Source organism: Saimiri boliviensis, chromosome 12 (assembly GCF_048565385.1).
Source record: "Saimiri boliviensis isolate mSaiBol1 chromosome 12, mSaiBol1.pri, whole genome shotgun sequence".
In the NCBI taxonomy this organism is placed as follows: domain Eukaryota; kingdom Metazoa; phylum Chordata; class Mammalia; order Primates; family Cebidae; genus Saimiri; species Saimiri boliviensis.
The window spans coordinates 38,113,924-38,136,823 of NC_133460.1; the positions used below are offsets into that span (position 1 = coordinate 38,113,924).

The 22,900-nt window shown below is 38.4% G+C and overlaps 1 protein-coding gene across 1 annotated transcript in view; it reads left to right on the top strand.

Moving 5' to 3' along the window:
* The first annotated feature begins 13,357 nt into the window (after positions 1 to 13,357).
* Positions 13,358 to 22,900, top strand: part of TFAM (transcription factor A, mitochondrial) — a 38,079-nt gene continuing 28,536 nt past the window's right edge. The window contains exons 1-6 of the mRNA XM_010339346.3: positions 13,358 to 13,626; positions 14,195 to 14,313; positions 16,423 to 16,493; positions 16,958 to 17,107; positions 19,079 to 19,174; positions 22,335 to 22,391. Coding sequence (XP_010337648.1) covers positions 13,526 to 13,626; positions 14,195 to 14,313; positions 16,423 to 16,493; positions 16,958 to 17,107; positions 19,079 to 19,174; positions 22,335 to 22,391 — 594 coding nt within the window. The 5' untranslated portion in view covers positions 13,358 to 13,525. The remainder of the gene's footprint in view (positions 13,627 to 14,194; positions 14,314 to 16,422; positions 16,494 to 16,957; positions 17,108 to 19,078; positions 19,175 to 22,334; positions 22,392 to 22,900) is intronic.

Genomic DNA, 22,900 nt, shown 5'->3' on the forward strand with positions numbered 1-22,900 from the left:
GTGTGAAACTCAAAGTCCAGGGTTTTTATTAGGGGCTAATCACGTAAGCACCCTTTGTTCTCCAAAATTCTAGTCTCCTGGAAGGAAAGCAGGTGTTCACCATAAATCACATTGTTTATTTAAGAAGTCTAGTCAGGCTAGCACAGCAAGCACATCTTATCACTCAGGGATGGTTTCAGAAGCCAGGTTTCTAGATGTCAGCCGAGGACAAACCTTGTAAACAGGCCCTTCTAAACATCAGGCAGCCTGTATAATTTGCTGGAAAAACTATTCTTTCCCCTTGAATGGCCTTAGTACCCTTGTTGAAAATCAACTGACCATGGCGGTTTATTTCTGTACTCTCATTTCCATTCCATCAATCTATATGCCTAACCCCAGTACCACACTGTTTTGATTATTGTAATTTTGTAGTAACTTTTGAAATGGAGAAGTGTGTGCCCTCCAACTCTGTTCTTTTACAGTACTGTTTTGACTATTCAGGCTCCTTGAAATTCCATATATATTTTAGAGTCAGATTTGCCATTTGTCATGAGATTTAATTGGGATTTATTGAATCTGTAGAGCAATTTTCTTAAAGTTGACTTTTTTTGTTCTCTCCAGTACTCATTTTATAGTTGGGTTTTATTTAATTTGGTTTTTATCCAATCTGACCATTTTAGTATTTCAATTAGAGTATTTCATTCTTTTGCATTTAATGGAATTACTGATATAGTTGGGTTTATACCAACTATGTTCCCATTTTTGCCTTTTTTTCTTGTTAGCCATGTTTTTTTCCCCCTTTCTTTTTACCTTCTTTTGTATTAACCAGTTTTCATAAAGTATCATTTTCTTTCCCTCTGATAATTTGTTAGACATTTTTTGTACATGTGATTACTTTATATTAGAAGATCTATCTTTGATTATACTTTAATATCAATTATTATTTGTACCATTTTTCCTGTAATTGTGAACACCTTAGACCACCTGGATTTCAGTTGTCTCTTTCCTACCTTTTGCCATATTGTCATGTATTTTAATTTGACATATATGTTAAATTCCACAAGACACTGATGTTTTGTATGTCAATGTCATTATACCTACCTCCAATTTTACTTTTTCCAGTATTGCTTTCCTGTTTCCATCTGGGATCATTTACCTTTTTTTTTTTTTTTTTTTTTTTGAGACGGAGTTTCGCTCGTTACCCAGGCTGGAGTGCAATGGCGCGATCTCGGCTCACCGCAACCTCCGCCTCCCAGGTTCAGGCAATTCTCCTGCCTCAGCCTCCTGAGTAGCTGGGATTACAGGCACGCACCACCATGCCCAGCTAATTTTTTGTATTTTTAGTAGAGATGGGGTTTCACCATGTTGACCAGGATGGTCTCGATCTCTCGACCTCGTGATCCACCCGCCTCTGCCTCCCAAAGTGCTGGGATTACAGGCTTGAGCCACCGCGCCCGGCTCATTTACCTTTTAACTGAAGAACTCCCTTTAGAAATTTGTTTAGTGCACATCTGGTGACAAATATTCTGCTTGGTTTTGTTTTTCTGAAAATGTTTTTATTTTGCCTTCATTTTTACAGGATATTTTTACTGGGAATAGAATTCTAGATTGGTATTTTCTTTCAGCAGTTTAAAGATGTCATTCCATTGTGTTCCGGATTCCATAATTTTATTGAGAGGTTGACTATTATTAGTCTATTTTTTATTGAGATGGAGTCTTGCTCCGTCGCCCAGGCTGGAGTTTAGTGGTGTGACCTCGGCTCACTGCAACTTCCGCGTCCCAGGTTCAAGCGATCATCCTACCTCAGCTTTCTGAGTAGCTGGGATTACAGTTGCATGCCACCACACCCATCTAATACTTGTATTTTTAGTAGAAAAGGGGTATCAACATGTTGGCCAGGCTGGTTTCAAACTCTTGACCTCAAGTGATCCACCCAGTTTGGCCTCCAAAAGTGCTGGGATTACAGGCGTGAGTCACCGCACCTGGCCTTATTAGTCTTATTATTGCTTTTTTTAAAGTAATATGTCTGATTTCTCTGACTGTTGTTAAGATTATCTGTTTTCAGCAGTTTTACTATGGTGTTATGAGATGTAATTTTCTTTGTCTTTACCCTGCTTGAGGTTCACAGAGCTTCTCAAATCTGTAGGTTGATACATTTTCATCAGTTCTAGAAAATCTCAGCCATTATTTTATTGCATATTACTTCTGCCCCATTCTATTTCTCCTGTTAAGGGCCCCAGTACAAAAAATATATTTGATCTTTGGACTGTATCCAACATGTTTTCAAACCTTTTTTCTTTTTTTTTTCTATTTTATTTTATTTATTTATTTATTTTTTATTGCATTTTAGGTTTCGGGGTACATGTGATGAACATGCAAGATTGTTGCATAGGTACACACATGGCAGTGTGGTTTGCTGCCTTCCGTCCCCTCACCTGTATCTGTCATTTCTCCCCATGCTATCTCTTCCCACTTCCCCACCCCCGCCCCTCCCCCATTTCCCCCCAACGGACCCCAGTGTGTAGTGCTCCCCTCCCTGTGTCCTTGTGTTCTCATTGTTCAGCACCCGCCTATGCGTGAGAATATACGGTGTTTGATTTTCTGCTCTTGTGTCAGTTTGCTGAGAATGATGGTTTCCAGGTTCATCCATGTCCCTACAAAGGACGTGAACTCATCGTTTTTGATGGCTGCGTAATATTCCATGGTGTATATGTACCACATTTTCCCTATCCAGTCTATCATCATTGGACATGTGGGTTGGTTCCAGGTCTTTGCTATTGTAAACAGTGCTGCAATGAACATTCGTGTGCACGTGTCCTTGTAGTAGAATGATTTAGAATCCTTTGGATATATACCCAGTAATGGGATTGCTGGGTCAAATGGGATTTCTATTTTTAGGTCCTTGAGGAATCGCCACACTGTCTTCCACAATGGTTGAACTAATTTACATTCCCACCAACAGTGTAAAAGTGTTCCTATTTCTCCACATCCTCTCCAGCATCTGTTGTTTCCCGATTTTTTAATGATCGCCATTCTAACTGGTGTGAGATGGTATCTCAATGTGATTTTGATTTGCATTTCTCTGATGACCAGTGATGATGAGCATTTTTTCATATGTTTGTTGGCCTCCTGTATGTCTTCTTTTGTAAAGTATCTGTTCATGTCCTTTGCCCATTTTTGAATGGGCTTGTTTGTTTTTTTCTTGTAGATCTGCTTTAGTTCTTTGTAAATTCTGGATATCAGCCCCTTGTCAGATGGGTAGGCTGCAAAAATTTTTTCCCATTCTGTTGGTTGCCGATTCACTCTACTGACTGTTTCTTTTGCCGTGCAGAAGCTGTGGAGTTTGATTACGTCCCATTTGTCTATTTTGGCTTTTGTTGCCATTGCTTTTGGCGTTTTGGTCATGAAGTCCTTGCCTACACCTATGTCCTGAATGGTTTTGCCTAGATTTTCCTCTAAGGTTTTTATGGTGTTAGGTCTGATGTTTAAGTCTTTAATCCATCTGGAGTTAATTTTGGTGTAAGGTGTCAGGAAGGGGTCCTGTTTCTGCTTTCTGCACATGGCTAGCCAGTTTTCCCAACACCATTTATTAAACAGGGAGTCCTTTCCCCATTGCTTGTTTTTGTCAGGTTTGTCGAAGATCAGATGGTTGTGGGTATGCTGTATTTCCTGTGAGGCCTCTGTTCTGTTCCATTGGTCTATATCTCTGTTTTGGTACCAGTACCATGCTGTTTTGATTACTGTAGCCTTGTAGTATAGTTTGAAGTCCGGTAGTGTGATGCCTCCTGCTTTGTTCTTTTTGCTTAGAGTTGACTTGGCTATGCGGGCTCTCTTTTGGTTCCATATGAAGTTTAAGGTGTTTTTTTCCAGTTCTGTGAAGAAGGTCATTGGTAGCTTGATGGGAATAGCGTTGAATCTGTAAATTACTTTGGGCAGTATGGCCATTTTCACAATGTTGATTCTTCCTAACCATGAACATGGAATGTTTCTCCATCTGTTTGTATCCTCTCTTATTTCATTGAGCAATGGCTTGTAGTTCTCCTTGAAGAGGTCCTTTACGTTCCTTGTTAGTTGTATTCCTAGGTACTTTATTCTCTTTGTAGCAACTGTGAATGGCAGTTCGTTCTTGATTTGGCTCTCTTGAAGTCTATTATTGGTGTATAGGAATGCTTGTGATTTTTGCACGTTGATTTTGTATCCTGAGACTTTGCTGAAGTTGTTTATCTGTTTCAGGAGATTTTGGGCTGAGATGATGGGGTCTTCCAGATATACAATCATGTCATCTGCAAATAGAGACAATTTGATTTCCTCCTTTCCAATTTGAATACCCTTTATTTCTTTTTCTTGCCTGATTGCTCTGGCTAGAACTTCCAGTACTATATTGAATAGGAGTGGTGAGAGAGGGCATCCTTGTCTAGTGCCAGATTTCAAAGGGAATGCTTCCAGTTTTTGCCCATTCAGTATGATATTGGCTGTTGGTTTGTCGTAAATAGCTTTTATTGTTTTGAGATACGTTCCATCAATACCTAGTTTATTGAGGGTTTTTAGCATAAAGGGTTGTTGAATTTTGTCAAAAGCCTTCTCTGCATCAATTGAGATAATCATGTGGTTTTTGTCTTTGGTTCTGTTTATGCGGTGAATTACGTTTATGGACTTGCGTATGTTGAACCAGCCTTGCATCCCCGGGATGAATCCTACTTGATCATGGTGGATGAGCTTTTTGATATGCTGTTGCAATCGGTTTGCCAGTATTTTATTGAAGATTTTTGCATCTATGTTCATCATGGATATTGGCCTGAAATTTTCTTTTCTTGTTGAGTCTCTGCCGGGTTTTGGTATCAGGATGATGTTTGTCTTGTAAAATGATTTGGGAAGGATTCCCTCTTTTTGGATTGTCTGGAATAGTTTCAGAAGGAATGGTATCAGCTCCTCTTTGTATGTCTGGTAGAATTCAGCTGTGAACCCATCTGGACCTGGGCTTTTTTTGGGTGGTAGGTTCTTTATTGCTGCCTCGACTTCAGACCATGTTATTGGTCTATTCAGGGTTTCGGCTTCTTCCAGGTTTAGGCTTGGGAGGGTGCAGGTGTCCAGGAATTTATCCATTTCTTCCAGGTTTACTAATTTATGTGCATAGAGTTGTTTGTAATAATCTCTGATGATGGTTTGGATTTCTGTGGAATCTGTGGTGATATCCCCTTTATCGTTCAAACCTTTTTTCTATGTTTTTCTCTGCCCCCCCTTTGTCCTTCTGTGCATCAGTTTTGTATTGACCTTTTTTCCAGTTTATTAATCCTATCTCCTGCTGTTTTCAATATGCTTTTAAACCCATCAACTCCATTTCAGACATTGTGGTTAATTCCAGGTTTGTTTTTCAGTTCTAAGTTACTATTTGTTTTCTTTTCTTACATATTTCAGTTTTTTGATGAGTTCCTAAGTTGTTTAATCTTTCCCCATATTTTTCTCCAGTTTTTGAAGTTCTTTTTTTTTTTTGAGACGGAGTTTCGCTCTTGTTACCCAGGCTGGAGTGCAATGGTGCGATCTCGGCTCACCGCAACCTCCGCCTCCTGGGTTCAGGCAATTCTCCTGCCTCAGCCTCCTGAGTAGCTGGTATTACAGGCACGCACCACCATGCCCAGCTAATTTTTTGTATTTTTAGTAGAGACGGGGTTTCACCATGTTGACCAGGTTGGTCTCGATCTCTCGACCTCGTGATCCACCCGCCTCAGCCTCCCAAAGTGCTGGGATTACAGGCTTCAGCCACCGCGCCCGGCCGCTTTTGAAGTTCTTAACACAGTTATTTAAAAGTCTTTGCTAACTCTGTTATCTGAGTTACCTGTGGGTCTGCTTTTATTGAATGCCAGACATTGTGCAAAAAAACTGTGAAGACTGATGTTTTCTTCCAACAAAGGATGTATTCTGCTAGTCAAATGTGAAGATAACCACCTTAATGCAATCAGGGCCTGTGCTTAGTTGAGGCTGGTGTGCAGTTTTATCAGACCCAAACTGTATCTGTTTTATCTTTGTTTATAGTACATAGCCCTCTTCTACTGTCTTTTTCTCAGCACAGAGAAACTACAGGAAATTCCACCTTGCTTTTCAGTATTTTTGATTCACTGTTTTAGCCTATTGCTCCTGGGAGACTTAAGACTTTGGCAAACATCTTGAACAAGAAACTCGCTGTCTCTAAAGCCTTTCAGATCTGCAATTATGTTGCATCTGCTGTATGCAACCACCAAACTACTGCTGGTTCTTCTGTCATGAACAGTAACCTGTAAGGGATCAAGTCTGAATCCTCAGCCTTAAGCCACATCCAAATCAACAAGTGCCCCAGGGAGAAGAGAGGTTGTAAATCACTGGTGTTAGTTAACAACTTCAGTCTTTTCCCTCCTAGGCTTTTCTTTGGGAACTCCTTCCTCTGTCATGCTGTTATCTTCTCAACACTAAGAAAAGAAAATTACACTAGGTTTTTTCAGAAATTAAGCTCTTTAGCCTCCTGCCCTACACTAACTTCAAACAGTGAAGCTCATTTTTATCTGGTATGTATTTCAGGACCCTTTGGGTTCTCAGGATTTTTCCCATTGTTTAAATCATGAACCCACAGAATAAAGTACCAAGTTCTCAAGACTCTTGTGGTTTTAGCTTGCATCTCTAGTCTCATCTGCCATTCCTGCCTCCTACCAAACTGCCTGCAGTTCCCATTGGATCCCAACCTCTCCCCGATTCCAGTATAAAATAGTACTTCTCATTCTCAGATTTTGGTTAAATTGTTCATTCTGCTTAAAATGTCCTCTTTCCCTAGCCTTTAAATCTTTAATTTTTATGTCACTCATTTTCTTAGCTGTTGGGGAAATAATAGTTCTCATCAATGTCACCATGATATCCAAAGTGCATCTTTATACTCACTGGAATCTATGGTGCCTGGCACACAAGTACTTAAATATTTGTTCACTAAATAAATGAATGAAATAGGCTTTGGAAGATACTTAGGGTTCTAATTGCTATATTTAAGTGGGGAACGCATTAATGAAAACAGGAGAATCCAGACAAAGGTAATAAAGTAGAAATAAGTGAGAATGGCTTTGGCAGTCTCTTTGCAATGAATGAGAGAAAAGATTAGGTGGAGAAGATAGATCTGCTGGATATGAAATCTTGGTTCGATAGCAAGAAGTGTGTAAGCTTTTAACCAGCCAAATGATATAATGAAAGCATTTGCTTGGGGATATTTACTTAGCAGGGCACACAATTTGTATTGGAATAGTCTATCAAGGTAGAATCTTTAAAGTCATTCTTGTGTTCTATATACTTAACCAGTCAATGGAATCCTGCCAATTATACTTAGAAAGGCCTTTGGAGTATGAGCCATGGCACCTTATTAGTTCAGAATCTCAGCTCCTTTCCAGGATTGTGGCAATAGTCTCCTCACACCCATCATTCTCTGTGCTCCTACCAAAGGGATTTTTATAAAAACAAGTTTAATTGTGACTGTAACCTGCTTAAAAAGTTGTTTGGCTATATTTTGCTAACAAAGTTAACAAATTATACATAGTCCTTTACAACCCAACCCCACTCAACCTTAAAGAGGTTTGTTTCATATCATTCCTTTTCACATATATTTTGTTTTCATATGTACATCATGCCCTCATGATGTACATGAGTATCTGATTTGTACATACTGTTGCTACTGTTCCCCTTTTCTGGAAGGCATCTCGACCTTTCCCCACTTGAAAAAACAGTTCAAATGCATGTAGTCTATAAAGCCATCCCCTAATCTCCCAGGTAGATTTAAATGGATGATCAGGCCTTAATCATATTTGTATGTTTTATTTATTTGTTTATTTTTTTCATAGAGATGGGGGTCTCACTGTGTTGCCTAGGCTGGTGTCGAACTCCTAGGCTCAACAATCCTCCCTCCATGAGCCACTGTGCCCACCCATATGCACATATTTTAGAGCTTAGCACAGTGTCTAGCACTAGTATTGGCCTCTCCTAGGAATTGAGTTTTAAAATATTATTACCAAAACATGAATATTACTATTGTGTTTTACAAGAAGACTAAGATAATATATGTTAAAAATGAGTACCACCCACACATTCCTGCAATACTCAGATACAACCACTATTTAACCAAATTTTGTGTGTCCTATTCTGTACTCCTATTTATGCATGCACACTCATATATATATGTATGCATATGTTAAATCCAAACCTACTATGTTTTTGGGTGATCAAATACTTACTACTTATTTTATTTTATTATTTTTTGTTGCATTTTAGGTTTTGGGGTACATGTGAAGAACATGCAAGATTGTTGCATAGGTACACATGTGGCAGTGTGATTTGCTGCCTTCCTCCCCATCACCTATATCTGGCATTTCTCCCCGTGCTATCTCTCCCCAACTTCCCACCCCATTCTGTCCCTCCCCTAGTTCTCCCCCACAGACCCCAGTGTGTGATGCTCCCCTCCCTGTGTTCATGTGTTCTCATTGTTCAATACCCACCTATGAGTGAGAACATGCAGTATTTGATTTTTCTGTTCTTGTGTCAGTTTGCTGAGAATGATGGTTTCCAGGTTCATCCATGTCCCTACAAAGGACACAAACTCATCATTTTTCATGGCTGCATAATATTCCATGGTGTATATGTGCCACATTTTCCCTGTATTTTATTAAGAGAAAGGGCCATGTTATGTTGCCCAAGCTAGATTCAAACTTCTGGGCTCAAGTAATCCTCCTGCTTCAGCCTCCCAAGTAACTGGGACTGCAGGGGTGTGCCACTGCCCTGGCTTAAGATATTTTAATAAGCCACTCAGTTAAATAAAAAAGTATTTATGGGGACTAGAAACAAATAATAGAATGTGAGCATGTATTTTTTTTTCAACCACACACAGCAATCCAGTGAGCAGGTGTTTAAGAAAACTACAGCTTCATGACTGATTTGCCTGTAATGTGTCTACATAGAGTCAAGTATAACTTCAAAGCTGCAAACTGTGGATTCAGAGGTGGCAATTTTTATTAGTAAGATGCTAACGAAGAAGATATTCTTTCTATTCTTTATATATCTGAATACCAGTTTTCATAGCTATACAGTGGAAATCATAGCATCTTATTTGATTTATGAAAGGATTCATGATAATGTATGTAAAATACTTTGCATGTAGTTGAGCAACAAATTATAATTATTACCATTTGTATTGATCAGGTACTTTACTATGACTGAGAAGGCAGACACATTAGGATATATAGCCTTATTAACAGCATTATTCCTTCAATGTAATCATTCTGGATTTCTTTCAATCTTTAAGTCAGCTTTCAGTGATATGAAGTCAGCTTTCAGTAACATTCAGTAATATAAATTGCGGTTTTATACATTTGCATAAAATTATAGCTGTTCTTTTTGCTTGTCCTACCTCCTGCTGACTCATAGAATCAGCTTTAAAATAGACAAGTTACATTATTTTGTAATGCTGCTACAGCAATGGCTTAAAATAATTCTGATATGCTCTTAATAATTAAGGCTGCACACAGACTTTGTTCTAATTGAGAAATAATTCACAGATAATAATAACTTTGGATAGCTGGGAACAATTAACATGCAAAAGGTCTTCCTTATAATTTCTCTTCTCTTTTCCTTCCTTCTTTTTGTATGATTTTAAAGGCAAACTCTAGTGGTATAAAAATAGACTCTATGTCAATAAAAATGGTTTGAAAGAAAAAAATCATGCAACTAGTTTTTCATACATAATTTATTAAAATCTTGATTCACAGAAAAAATAAGCCAGGAGATATTCAAGGTATAAAATTTTTTCTCATCTTGATTCACAGGAAAAATAAGCTAGTAGGTATTCAAAGTGTAAATTTTTTTTCTCATATTGCTGCAATGCACTGTTATACTTTTATTCTTTTTGTGTCTTTATTCTTTGTTTCCCCAATCACATTGTAAGGTCTGTGGGGGCAGGATCAATGTCTTATTGTTTTTGTGCCCCTTTCAAGTGCTTATCACAGTGCCATGTAATTGCTGATGGGGAAATTGTCTTTAAATGTGGTGTTTATAGCATGATCTTATTGCTAGAAATATCATACTTACATGTTCAGAATCATATCTATATATTCTGCTAAAACCTATTAGGTTATTGCTCCTATTGTAGCTAAATGATTTATCTAATTAAAAAAGTAAGGCTGCTTTCTCTTAGCAACATTTTTTTCTTCATCTGAGTGATATCTGTGCATCTAACTCTATTATTCGTCAGGAAATTATCCAGGTTTCTGGCTGCTCCTGCTGTTTATTGGTGGTACCGTTTGCTTTACCAATTTGCAAGTATCAATGAACCATAATCATTACTTTTATATGTGTATTCTAGAATTTTACATGGTTCCCATCTCCACACATAACTGTGCATTCTATTAGCAAATGACACTTCTAACAGGTAGTTGTTCTCTATGGGGCCAAATTTGTATATAAATAATTTGTGCATAGTAACCTTTTCACATCATCCATCTCTCTCTATGTATCTATATGTGTCTGTCTTTCTATCATCTATTCTATCTATCTATCTGTCAGTTCATCCATCCATCCATCTCTTCATTCATCATAACGTACTGTGCTAGGTACAATAGGGATTAAAGAAGGCATAAGATTTAGTCTTTTCCTAATGCAACTTACCATCTATTGAGGAAAAAAATATGCATATATAGAGAAAAAGATCAGAAACCATAGTGGTACGTGATATCACAAGTAAGTGATATGAGCTCACACACTATAGATGATCCAAGAAAGATATTTTGGGCTGGAATAATGTGGTATGTTCACTGAGTCTGAGAGTGATCTAATATAAACAAAAAGCACAGGACAATGAATTGCAAGACCAGGTTTTTACCTACGTAACTTACTATTGGAATATTATGAGTTGGCTTTCTAAACTTCATTTTTCTCATCTGGAAATTAGGAATAATGATCATGACAATACCTTCTCTATCTTTTTCTTTGATTTGTGAGTCGTACAATCAAATGAAATTATATAAAAAGTTCTGAGAATATTAAAGTGCAATCCAACTTAAGGATGTGTTGTTTTAATTTTTCCTCAACTACCACAATGTTTCTGCTCACGTTAATAATTTAAGAAATATTAAGAGCTCAATAGGAAGAGAGGAGGAATGCTGTTTATATAATATGTGTGTTTGCATGTTAATTGGAAAAGAAAAACTTCAAGTTGGTAGCATGAAATCTGCCACGGTGGGAATATTTACACCATAGAACTCAGCAAACACTACATATTGGGGCTTTCTTTTTTGGAGAGCTATTTACCAGCATATTACTGGCCTGAACAAAAGCAAAAGCAATGGTACTGGAAAGGAGGAAGTACATACTAGATGGATGAATGAGGTAGAATCAGCAGTTCTCATCATCAGTTGGTTAATGGGGGGTGGCATGTCAATGGAGAGATTCTAAAATGATTTATCAAGTTGTTGGCTTGGATGATTAAAGGGGAAAACTGTGCCTCTTACCAACAGAAGGACTTCAAGATGGGGGAAAGATAGTGAATTTTGTTGAGGGAATGTTGAAATTGAAGTACTTGCGGGACATGATGGTGAAGATGTCCAGAAGACAGTGGTTATATGGATACGGAACTCAAAGGAGAGGTCCGGATTCAATATGGCAGTCATGAGGCTGTAACTAATAGGAGTCGTGGGAGTGGATGAACTTCACAACAAATGGGCCCTGGGAAAGGCTGCAGTTAAGTCTTCATGTTTTATAAAGTAATTATAAACCACGTCTTTTTGTTCAGTCAGTTTGAATACGTGGGTAATGTTTCTTTGTAAATTCTGCTTTTAGAAGTAAAATTATCACTCCAATGTAAGTTTTAAGGAAAATTGGTATCTGATGAAAAATGTTATGGATTTGATTTGTAAGGTCTTTACAGCAAGAGTTATAAAAATGAAATGTGAAAACAACAAAAAGTTTCTTTAATATTCAAAAGAAGTTTATGTCAAACAGTTGAAAGAACAAAAATATTCTAGAACAAAGAGGGAAACAAATTATTTTAGAAATCAACTTAAATATAACTTCTATCTTAGCCCCATGTTGTAATTACTTACTACTTTGCCTTACCTTTGGGGCTGGTGGGGTCTGGGGCACAACACTGTGTCTTTTATTTCTGTTTAGGGCGTTGTACATAGCATATACTAAGGAAAAAATACTTGTTTATTCCATGCCATTCTGGAGGTTTGAACAGATAACCTGGAAAGTCCTTTTCAACCTTTAGAGTTTGTGAAAAGGGAAGTGGTTATTACTTACCCCTTAATAGAAGTATGCTTAGTCCTACTTCCAGAGGGCCAATATTTTCACAGTTACAGAAAGGTAATAGACCGTCAGCTCAATATTACACTGGTAAGAATTTTCTAACAATTACGGCTAACAGAAGAAAGACTGTCTCAGGAGGTGGTTAGCTTGGAAACAACTGGTATTTAAGGGCTGGAAGGGCCCTTAGAAATCGTTAGGTCTTTCTAATCTTTTTCATGCCGTTGCCTATACAGAAAATGGTATTTCTATTAACACAAATAAAAATCGTGCAGCAATACTTGTCACACGTTCTCATGGCTTTGGAGGGGAAACTGATTTAGTCTAATATCCTCGTTTGCAGAAGGGAAACTGAATCTTTGAATCTTAACGAGGGAATGCAGTATTCTCAAGTCAAGAAGTTAATGGAACTAGAACTGAGACTAGAGACTGTGGACAACTAGCCAATTTCCGCTGCTCAAATTAAGCAGATTGGAGGTCAGACTGGAAGACTGCAGCAGATGGTAGGATAAACAGTCCAAAGCCATGTTACTTTAAATTTGGTCCCAAGACCACGGACATTATAACTTGTTAAACTCTGGGGAACTCGCTAAAATGCAGATTCACAGGCCCTGCACGGAATTAAGCTCTGCGGTAAGGCTTTGGAATTTGCATTTTTAAGTTTGCGAATCCCCTGGTTTCCCGGTACTATTTCTGAACTCCGAGGTGCAGCCCCGGCTTGAACTAAGAGGCTCGGCTGGGCGCGCAGCAGCCGCCGACCCGACCTCGGGGTCCTGGATGCAGGACTGTCTGTTACGTACAGCCCTTGTGGCCGTCATCGGGCGGACAACGGTCAACGCCAGGCCGAGGTGAGGCCGCTGCGGGCCCTCCATCACCCTCCTGGCCCGGGCGGGGAACCCACTGCTGCGGGCGGCTGGGGCCAGAAGCGGCTCGGGCCAGAGGCGGCTCAGCAACGCCCCCTCGAGGCCTGAGCTCTCCCCAGGCTAACAGCTCGCGGTTTCTCTTCTCCGCGGATCCTCTTCCGCCACCCGCCGGGGACGTTCTCCGACGCCTGCGCCAATTCCGCCCTGCCCCGCCCCCGGCCTGCCGACCGGATGTTAACAACTTTCCCATAGTTCCTCGCGAATGGTGGGCCTGATAGCGAACGCCGGAGGGTCGCACGCGGGTTCGGGTTGTCATTGCTGGGGTTGTTCTGTGGTGCCAGGAGGTTCTCCGAAATTGGGGCACGCTGTCTGCCTCATCGGCTGGTGCGATGGCGTTTCTCCGAAGCATGTGGGGCGTGCTCAGTGCCCTGGGAAGGTCCGGAGCGGAGCTGTGCACCGGCTGTGGGAGCCGACTGCGCTCCCCTTTCAGGTAGGCCAGCTCACCTGTGCCCTAAGGGGCGGCAGGGCCCAGGATGTCCAGGGACTGGAACGTAGACCCTGTCCCCCACTTTCTGCTCCTCGTAGGAGTTCAGAGCCAGCCTGGTTCTTTGATTCAAAAACCTCGACCTTGCTAAGGGACGGTGGCTTTGAGGCTTACTCCCTTAGTACCCTGTATCTTGTTTCCTGCTACCCACCAGTCCCTCTTCCCACCCCTCCCCACTGTCCAGCTTTGGACCGGTTCCGCGGCCTCTGCGGATTCCCGCCGAGTCTCCAGCGGTCGTCTAGGCATGGAGGAGGCGGGGCCCAGGAGCTGGAGTGCAGACGCTTTCCTCCAGTTCCTGCCCTTCCTAGGAGATGAGAGCTTTGAGACTTCAGTCCCGCAGACGCTCTCCTCCGGTTGGGACGGGGTTTTAATAAGTCTCTAGCATTCTTGTTGAAGGTGTTAGATACATAGTGTCTTGATGACATCTCTTATTTGGGATCTATGTTCATATACATGTGAATATTGACAGTTAAACATCTGACATTGGTTTGTTTTTTTTTTTATTTATATGTAGTTTTGTTTATTCACCGAAATGGTTTTCATCTGTCGTGGCACATTATCCAAAGAAACCTGTAAGTTCTTACATTCGATTTTCTCAGGAACAACTACCTATACTTAAAGCTCAGAACCCAGGTAAGGAGTTTTGGGGCGTGTACCCTTTTCTCACGTAATAAAAATGCCACTACGCAGTTTTAATAGCAATGCTGAATTGCAGTACTAAAGCATTCAGTGACTGCAGGAACAATCATTTGATGTCTGTAAAATAGGAAGTTCTATTTTACACCAAATAAAAATGCTTTAAACATAAATGAGAACTAATAAAAGGTATTTTAAAAATAACATATAGTGTTGAAAGCACCCTAGGAAGAGGATAATACTGAATTTGGGGCCTAGTTGCCTTTGGTCTAGAGGACCACTGATGAATTATTTTCTCTTGCTTAGCTCCTCCTTTTTCTGCCTCAGGGAATTGTTAATAAAGTTGAAGCTTCTGTGGAAGCATCCATAAAGTATAAAGCGCTATGCAAATTACTGCTAATTTCAAGGGCTTTCAAGATAAGAAAGGATAAACCTTTCCATCTTAGGAGTTCAGAGCCACCCTGGTTCTTTGATTCAGACCTCGACCTTGCCAAGGGGTTGGTGGGTTGTAAAGGATAAATCTTTTATTGTCTTGGGTTCCAAGAAAACATTTCCAGGTAGGATGTTTATTGACTCCTTAGAAAACCTGTAGGGCTCTTATTGTAAGTTATAGTGTAAAGATAATAGCTAATTTTTTATTTTTATTTCTAAGACATCACAGGGCACTTGTGAAAATCTAACCAACTGTAGTAAACTGCTCACATTAGGCTGGGTGAGGTGGTTCACACTTGTAATCCCAGCACTTTGGGAGGTCAAGGTGGGTGGATTGCTTGAGCCCAGGAGTTTAAGACCAGCCTGGGAAACATGGAAATCCTGTCTGTACCAAAAATACAAAAATTACCTGTGTGTGGGGGCGTGGTGCCTATAGTCCCAGCTACTTGGGAAGCTGTGGTGGTAGGATCACTGGATCCTGGGAAGTTGAGGCTACAGTGAACCATGATTGCTCCACTGCACTCCAGTCTGGGTGACAGTGAGATCCTGTCTCAAAATAATAATAATAATAATAATTAATTTTTTAAAAGCTCACATTATAGCTAAGGAGCTAGTTTCAGAGACATTCTTAAGTACCCACATCTTTTAAATGTAAGAGTTGGTACTAACAGATATTTTTAAATATCAATTGCTACAGAATTAGCTGGGCATGATGGGGCATGCCTGTAATCCCAGCTACTCAGGAGGCTGAGGCAGGAGAATCGCTTGAACCTGGGAGGTGGAGGTTGTGGTGAGCCAGATCGCGCCATTGCACTCCAGCCTGGGCAACAAGAGTGAAACTCTGTCTCAAAAACAAGCAAACAACAACAAAAATCAATTGCACGCCATCATTCCGGTTAAGATGAAGAAGAAAGTGGAGAATAACAGGTTGAATTTCAAATAGCTTATTTCCAAATGGTATTTTTGTTATTGAAATATGAGGCTGTGTTATATGAATCAAGACTATTTTGTTGTTAGCTTTTATAAATTTAATAATTCCTCAAAGACCTGAAAAAGTGTTTTTGATTGAAATATGGAAGTAAAAAACTTGAAGCAGTCGATCATTCATCTTCTTTAACTAGTAATCAGCCTTGTGCAGTGGCTCATGCCTGTAATCCCAGCACTTTGGGAAGCTGAGGCAGGCAGATTGCTTGAGCTCAGGAGTTTGAGAACAGGCTGGGCAACATAGTGAAACAGCATCTGTTTAAAAATACAAAAATTAGCTGGACATGTTGGCATCTACCTGTAGTCCCACATACTTGGGAAGCTGAGGCAGGAGAATCAATTGAGCACAGTAGGAGGGGGTTGCATTGAGACGAGGTTGTGCTCCCACACTCCAGCCTGGGTGACAGAGCCAGACCCTGTTTCCAAAAAAAAACCCAAAAAACAAAAAACAAAACCTAGTAATCAAGCTGTAGACTGTTTCTCGTGGTATATGATATACTCCTTAGAAGTTAGAGAACAGACTTTTAATAATGTTGGATAAATTACTTACCATATTTAAATTAGTTAAATAAGGGAAAGTTAAATCATTGTATAATGTGTCCTATGTATTGTGCTTTCTTTGAAATCTTTAGAAATTAATCCTGAGATGTAAAATTGTGGCATCTTTTTTCATTTTATTTCATTCCATAGATGCAAAAACTACAGAACTAGTTAGAATGATCGCCGAGCGTTGGAGGGAACTTCCTGAGTCAGAGAAAAAAGTAAGCACATAAATTTTTCAACAGTGCTGACCAGTTATTCAGCAGTTGGGAGCAATTGTCATGTCCTTTAAAGGACTAGATGAATCAGACCTTTAAAAAATAATCTGTTATTTGGACTAGTGTGATATCTTCCAGGAAGAAAAAATTTAAAAAAATAATCTGTTACCTACAAAGAAACTTTATATCTTCTGATCTATATAAATAATGAGAATATGGTTGTATGGAGTGGAGGTGAAGAAGTGGCAGCAGTTTGAAAATGGAGGTTGATTACTAAACTCTTACCTTGATTAGTATGTATAAGGAAAATGCATGTTTTAATCCAGATACATCTCATCCCAGAGCACATTTTCCACCTGGTGAAAAATCTGTCTATTTGAAGTCATGCAGTTGCCTTTCCCTGGCACATGCTATGTTGAATTTGCCAGCAATGGTTTGTTGACTTAATTTGGGTTTTTTATTTATAGATATATGAAGATGCATCTAGGGCAGCCTGGGTGGTATACAGAGAAGAGGTGAACAGAATTGAAGAACAACTAACTCCATGTCAGATTACCTCTTTGAAAAAAGAAATGGTACACAAAAATTTAAGAAGGAAACTTACGTTAAGAAAGAAAGTAAGTGTCATTGAAATACCTTTTTTGTTACAGTAAAGATTTGAGATTTATGTAACTATGAATATAGATAGTTTTCTCTTAATAATAGGCAGATACAATATGGTAGAATGTTACTAGGTATTCTCCAGTTAGGCAAAAGTGGGATCGTTCTCTTCTGAAAAGTGAGATAGCCACTAGGACCACTTGTCATTGAGTCTGTTTGGAAATCCTTTTTTGCTGCTTTCAGATGTATCCACATTTAAGGTGTACATTAGTAAAACAGTAATGAAAACTACAGGAACAGAGAATAAAAGTTGGAATTGTTATTGATTATAACCAAATCTTTGCTTTTGAGTCTTCTCTAGAATAACCTATTAATTTGAATTGTTCTATAGATTGTGGTGAGTTTGATATGGAATATTGCCAAGTATTTATTAATTCATTAACACATCAGACTGCATTAATTCATTAACACATCAGAAAAGTGCTAATTTATCTAATCAAGTAAGTGCCTTTAGGACGGAATTCTTTTTTTTCTTCAAAGGAATAACTATTAAAAACCTCACATGCTTCAAAATTTGTACTTCCTAGCTTAGTGTATTAATTCACATAAATGTCATCATGTGAAAGTTATACATTTATTTCATAGAGCCAGTATTGTGAAGTGGTCAGTTTGCTAGTCATGCACCTACACTATTACAAAATGATCATCAGAGTTAAAACTATTTCTTTGAAAGACTGGATTACAGCTTTGAATGTGAGATGCTAATACATCTTTCCCTTACCCTAATGTTTTAAACTGTCCTAGCACTAGGGTTAAGGACCTGCCCAGTTTCAAGTCCATGAAGCTGCTGCTTTATGGTGGCCAATCTAATTAGTAAAAGGGAGCCAGAAGAGATACTAAGAGTGAAAAATAAGAGTACCTACATAAGGATGGTATTTGGAAGAGTGATTACTAAAGTATGTTCTCCCTCTTTCATTCTTCCTTCCTCCTTAATGCACCCAGCCTGTGCTAAAACTAGAGAGGACCAGACATGACAGTTGGGCATTTTTAAAGTTTCCTTTCCATTCTCTCTTTTGTAATTGTTCTTCCTGTTAAAGACTCCCAGTACCAACTAGTTCAGAAATCAGTTGAGAAGTGTGGGGACTAGGAAGTTACAGCTAAAACCCTTAGGAGAGAAATCCCTAGTGATAGCTCTAGAAACAGAGAGGGAAATAAGACTTTAAGTTGTAAAGCGCTTAAAGTCTATGGTGGTTTCAATACTTAGTGACTTAGAGATTCAGGAAGAAGAAACTAAATCAGAGGATTCCTGCTTATACTTAGGAATAAAAGTTGGAATTGTTATTGATTATAATCAAATTGCTATTAAGAGCCACAGAACTTTATAAATTATACGTACTACTTACTATCCAAATTCAGAAAGTAAGTATGATGATGCAATATCATTCCCTGAACTCAGGAACTAAACTGATAGTAAGGGATACTTGTATTCTTTTCCATAGTTTCTTCCCTTTTGGTAACTAGTAAAATTGAATTTAACACAACTGTGAAGCTTTAAAGGTAGAGACATTCAGGGAATGGAATGAGATGAAAGATTATTAAACAATAGTCCAGTGTTCGTGGGTTGTGGTGGAAGCATGCAGTGATTTGGTCAAGGGGACGTAGTGTCTCGCAAGGATGAACCTGAGATTGTTTTATCTTTTAAAAAGGTTTTGTATGTATATATTCAGTTATTTAGTTTGTGGAGATCATGAGAATAATAGGTAAAGGAAATGGTTTTGTATGGAAAATAACTCATAAAATCTAATATTTTTAAAACACTGCTGTCAAAAAATTCTGACCCCAAGATGTAATAATCACCCTATATAAGAATCATAACATTCACTTTAAGGGACATTCTGTAATGTAGTAGTGAGTAGAGTTTCTTTAGGTAAAATTAAGTTTCATGGAGGTTAACACTATTTCTGACCCTCTACTTTTTTTTTATTCAGGAGTTATCACTGCTTGGAAAACCAAAAAAAGCTCGTTCAGCTTTTAACATTTATGTAGCTGAACACTTCCAAGAAACTGAGGGTGATACACCGCAGGTAAAGCTGAAATAACATTTTTGTTTAATTTTAAAAATATTTATACTGGAAAAATATAGGGTGCTATGTGTCAGGTGATGAAGAAAAGTAGTGAATTACAGACATTAAACTCTTTTGATAAGGCCGCCTTTAAAGAAAAACCTTTTTCTTACCACATACAATCAGTTTGGGTATGTAGTTGCCAATACATACATACATACATAGCCAACTTTTTAAATTTAAATACTTACATTTTTAAAATATGTGGGGATGTTAAAGTTCTTCTGGAGGTTTTTCTGGTCCAGCAGTTCTTAACTGTTTTACAATCACTACAGAGAATGAGAGTAGAGCTGGAATATTTTCTATGGGGAATTGATTGTAACCTATTGCTTCATGTTATATCTTTTAATAAAATTTTGGTTATGCCCATGGGGATGTTATACATGTGAATGTCATATCAGTGTGTTAAAGAAAAAAGGAAGCTTGTCAATCCCCGCTGTGGCTTAGTCTTACCTAATTTTTGGTTCTTAGAAGCTCCAAATGGGCGATTGCTTTTTTTTCCTTGTATCATATAACCTGGTAAAAGAAATTGATGTTTAGATCCTTAACCCATGTTAATATATGAAGTTTTTGGCACTCTGCCTTCAGGATTATAAGATCTGTTGTTCATTTTAGAAATTCTGTTTCCATATGCCTAAGTAACATTCTTATATTGTTGCTTCTTGATTTTTTTCAACTTTAATCATTGTTTATCTTATGTTTTAAGCATTACCTCCACGGTTTAAGATAGACGTTTAACTGTCATCCCACTGTTCTCATGTTTGCATTCTCCTACCTCGCAATATAGTTATCTTGTATGTTTATATTAGGTTGGTGCAAAAGTAATTGTGATCTTTGTCATTAAAAGTAATGGCAAACACAGCAGTTACTTCTGTACCATCCTAATATTGTGACTATGATTATGTAAGCCCTGTTCACAGCTGAACTATGTCATATGCTATGATTATTTTTTCTTTCTTACAAAACTTATTTTCCCTGAAGTTAATTATGTCTCTTTGTTTGTTCACTTAGGGTTTTTTTTTTTTTTGTACTTACCAGTAATTCACCCTCAAACTCCTCAGTATTCACCAGATTTTAGTAAATTTAGGAAGTATTTTTCCTTCAGTTTTACTCTGAAAACTGGGTTTTGTTCAGTTTGACTGTTGCTTTCTAATCCTAGTATATAGCTAACATCTTGGGATCTCCCTCATTATCCTTGTGGTGCTGCTTTTGCTTCTGTTGTTAACTTTTTTGATTTACCTCTGATTCCTTATAGCATCTTCCCCAGTAAGGGTGCATGGGAGATTAAGTTTTTGACTCTTGCATGTTTGAAAATGTTCTCGCGTTCATTTGTTAGACTGGGCATAGAATTCTAGTTTGGAAAGCATGTTCCTTCAAAATGTAAAAATTCCTTTTCTACTACCTTATTGTACTGCTTTTGATAAATTTAAAACTGTTTTGATTATTGGTCCTTTGAATGTGATCTGGCACTTTTTTTTCCTCTCCTTTAGACCTAACTCCTTTTACTTGTATATGCATCTTCTGAGCTGGTCCTCTAATTTTCTTATTTTTTCTGTAATGTTTTCCTTTAGCCTTCTTTGCTCCCCCCGCTCCGAGCTACTGTATACATTTTAACTTAATCTCTCTCTCTGCTTTTAGCATGGTACCATTTCCCCCAACTGTACCTGGTTTTTACAGAGTGACAGTATTTTACTCTCTGGAGAGGATAAATGTCCTAAAATTTGCCACGGTAGAAATTTAACCTTTTTTTTTTTTTTTTTTTTTTTGAGACAAGCAGCCTGTTGCCCAGGCTGTAGTACAGTGGTACGACCTTGGCTCACTGCAACCTCTGCCTTCCAGGATCAGGCGATTCCTCCGCCTCAGCCTCTCGAGTAGCTGGGTGTATAGTCACCAAGCCTAGCTAATTTTTTTGAGTATTTAGTAGAGACAGAGGTCTCACCCTTATTATCCCAGGCTGGTCTCGAACTCCTAAGCTCAGGTGATCCACCCACCTCAGCCTCCCAAAGTGCTGGGATTACAGGTGTCAGCCACTGCACCTGACCTAATCTCTTTTTAAACAGTCTTTCAACCAATTTTGTGTTTAACCTTAGCTTCACCTGTTTTACACCTATCTGGTGCTGCCAATTCCTATGATATTTTGGAATTCTGTATTGTAAATCAAGTTGCTTTTAGGTTTTCTCCACTGCCAGTTTTACAGTTAGCTTTCTTTCATCAGTTAAGTCAGTTGCCACTCATGCATTTGCTTTTCAGCTTCCAGAATTTTGTGTTGATAGTGCCCTCTTCTGTTGTCTTTGTTCATGTGAATTTATGCCTTAAAAGGGTTTCATTGTTTAATGGGATTTTAGAGGGAGCAAAAGTCAGCATCTTTGGCTGGGCACTGTGGCTCAGGCCTGTAATTCCAACAATTTGGGAAGCTGGGGTGGGAGGGTTGCTTGATTTCAGGAGTTCAAGACCAGCCTGCGCAACATGGTGAGACCTCATCTTTACAAAAAAGTTTTTAAAAATACTAACCAGGCATGGTGATGTACACCTGTGGTCCCAGGTACTCCAGAAGTTGAGGCAGGAGGATCACTTGAGCCAAGGGGGTCAAGGCTGCAGTGAGTTGTGATCATACTACTACATTCCAGCCTGGGTGACAGAGTGAAACTTTGTCTCAAAAAAACATTTCCTCTCCCTTTAATTTTATAAATCAAGAGCCAAGCCCAAGGGAGGTAAAATGACCTTTTTCCAGGTCATATAATTAAGTTCAGCTAAGTAGATTTGCTGGATTTGTGTTGTGTTATTCCTATTACTGTATCTAAACATTTAAGCACAAATTTTTAAGTGAAACATAAAGCTACAGGGAAGGAATAAAAATAGACTTTGAGGTTCGTTTATGACAACATATAGATTATACCTGAATGTTAATGTTTCTGAATCAAAAATAAGTGCCTCATTCAATTCGTTTTTGTAAATGTTAACAATTTGATCGTTTTTGTTTAAAGAGAAAAGATGTTAAGAACTGATGATACTTTGCCTGTAATTTTTGTTATCTGAGTTTTTGTTGTTGGAATGAATAATAAAGGTCCTTATTCACTGAAGTCCCTTAACTGCCTTAACCTAAACATACATTGTTTTACAGAAAAAGCTGAAGGCTGTAGTTGAAAGCTGGAAAAATCTGCCTTTTTCTGAAAAGAAAGTGAGTATTGTGGTTGTTAGTCTCAAGTGTCTAGTTAGGATGTCTATGAGAGAATGTATTAGGGCAAGTCCTGATTAATGTGAAAGCAACCCTATATTATTAGTAATAATAATTTTTATATTCTCAGAACCAATTTGGCATTTTTCTTTTGGTAATTTTTATCTGCAAATAAAATTGGTATTTGAAACCATAGCACTCATAAGCCCGAGTGTCCACTGTATTGAGTGGCAGTCCTACCCTGCTGCTGCATACCCTGCTATCCCTTCCTACACCTCATAGTCTGAACTTGTAACAATTTCAAAGAGATAACGGTCTATCTCTTTACATTTTCCTCATCTAACTTTTATCTCATGAAAATATTTCTTCTCCAGTCTCCCTTTATACATGCTGAATGGTAATGTAATTTCTAAAGTATATACAGAAGCATTTCAGAAATTAATTGCTATTTTAAATAATAACTTTATTTTAGTAAATAAGTAAATCATTTTAACGGTTATGCTTTTTCTCAG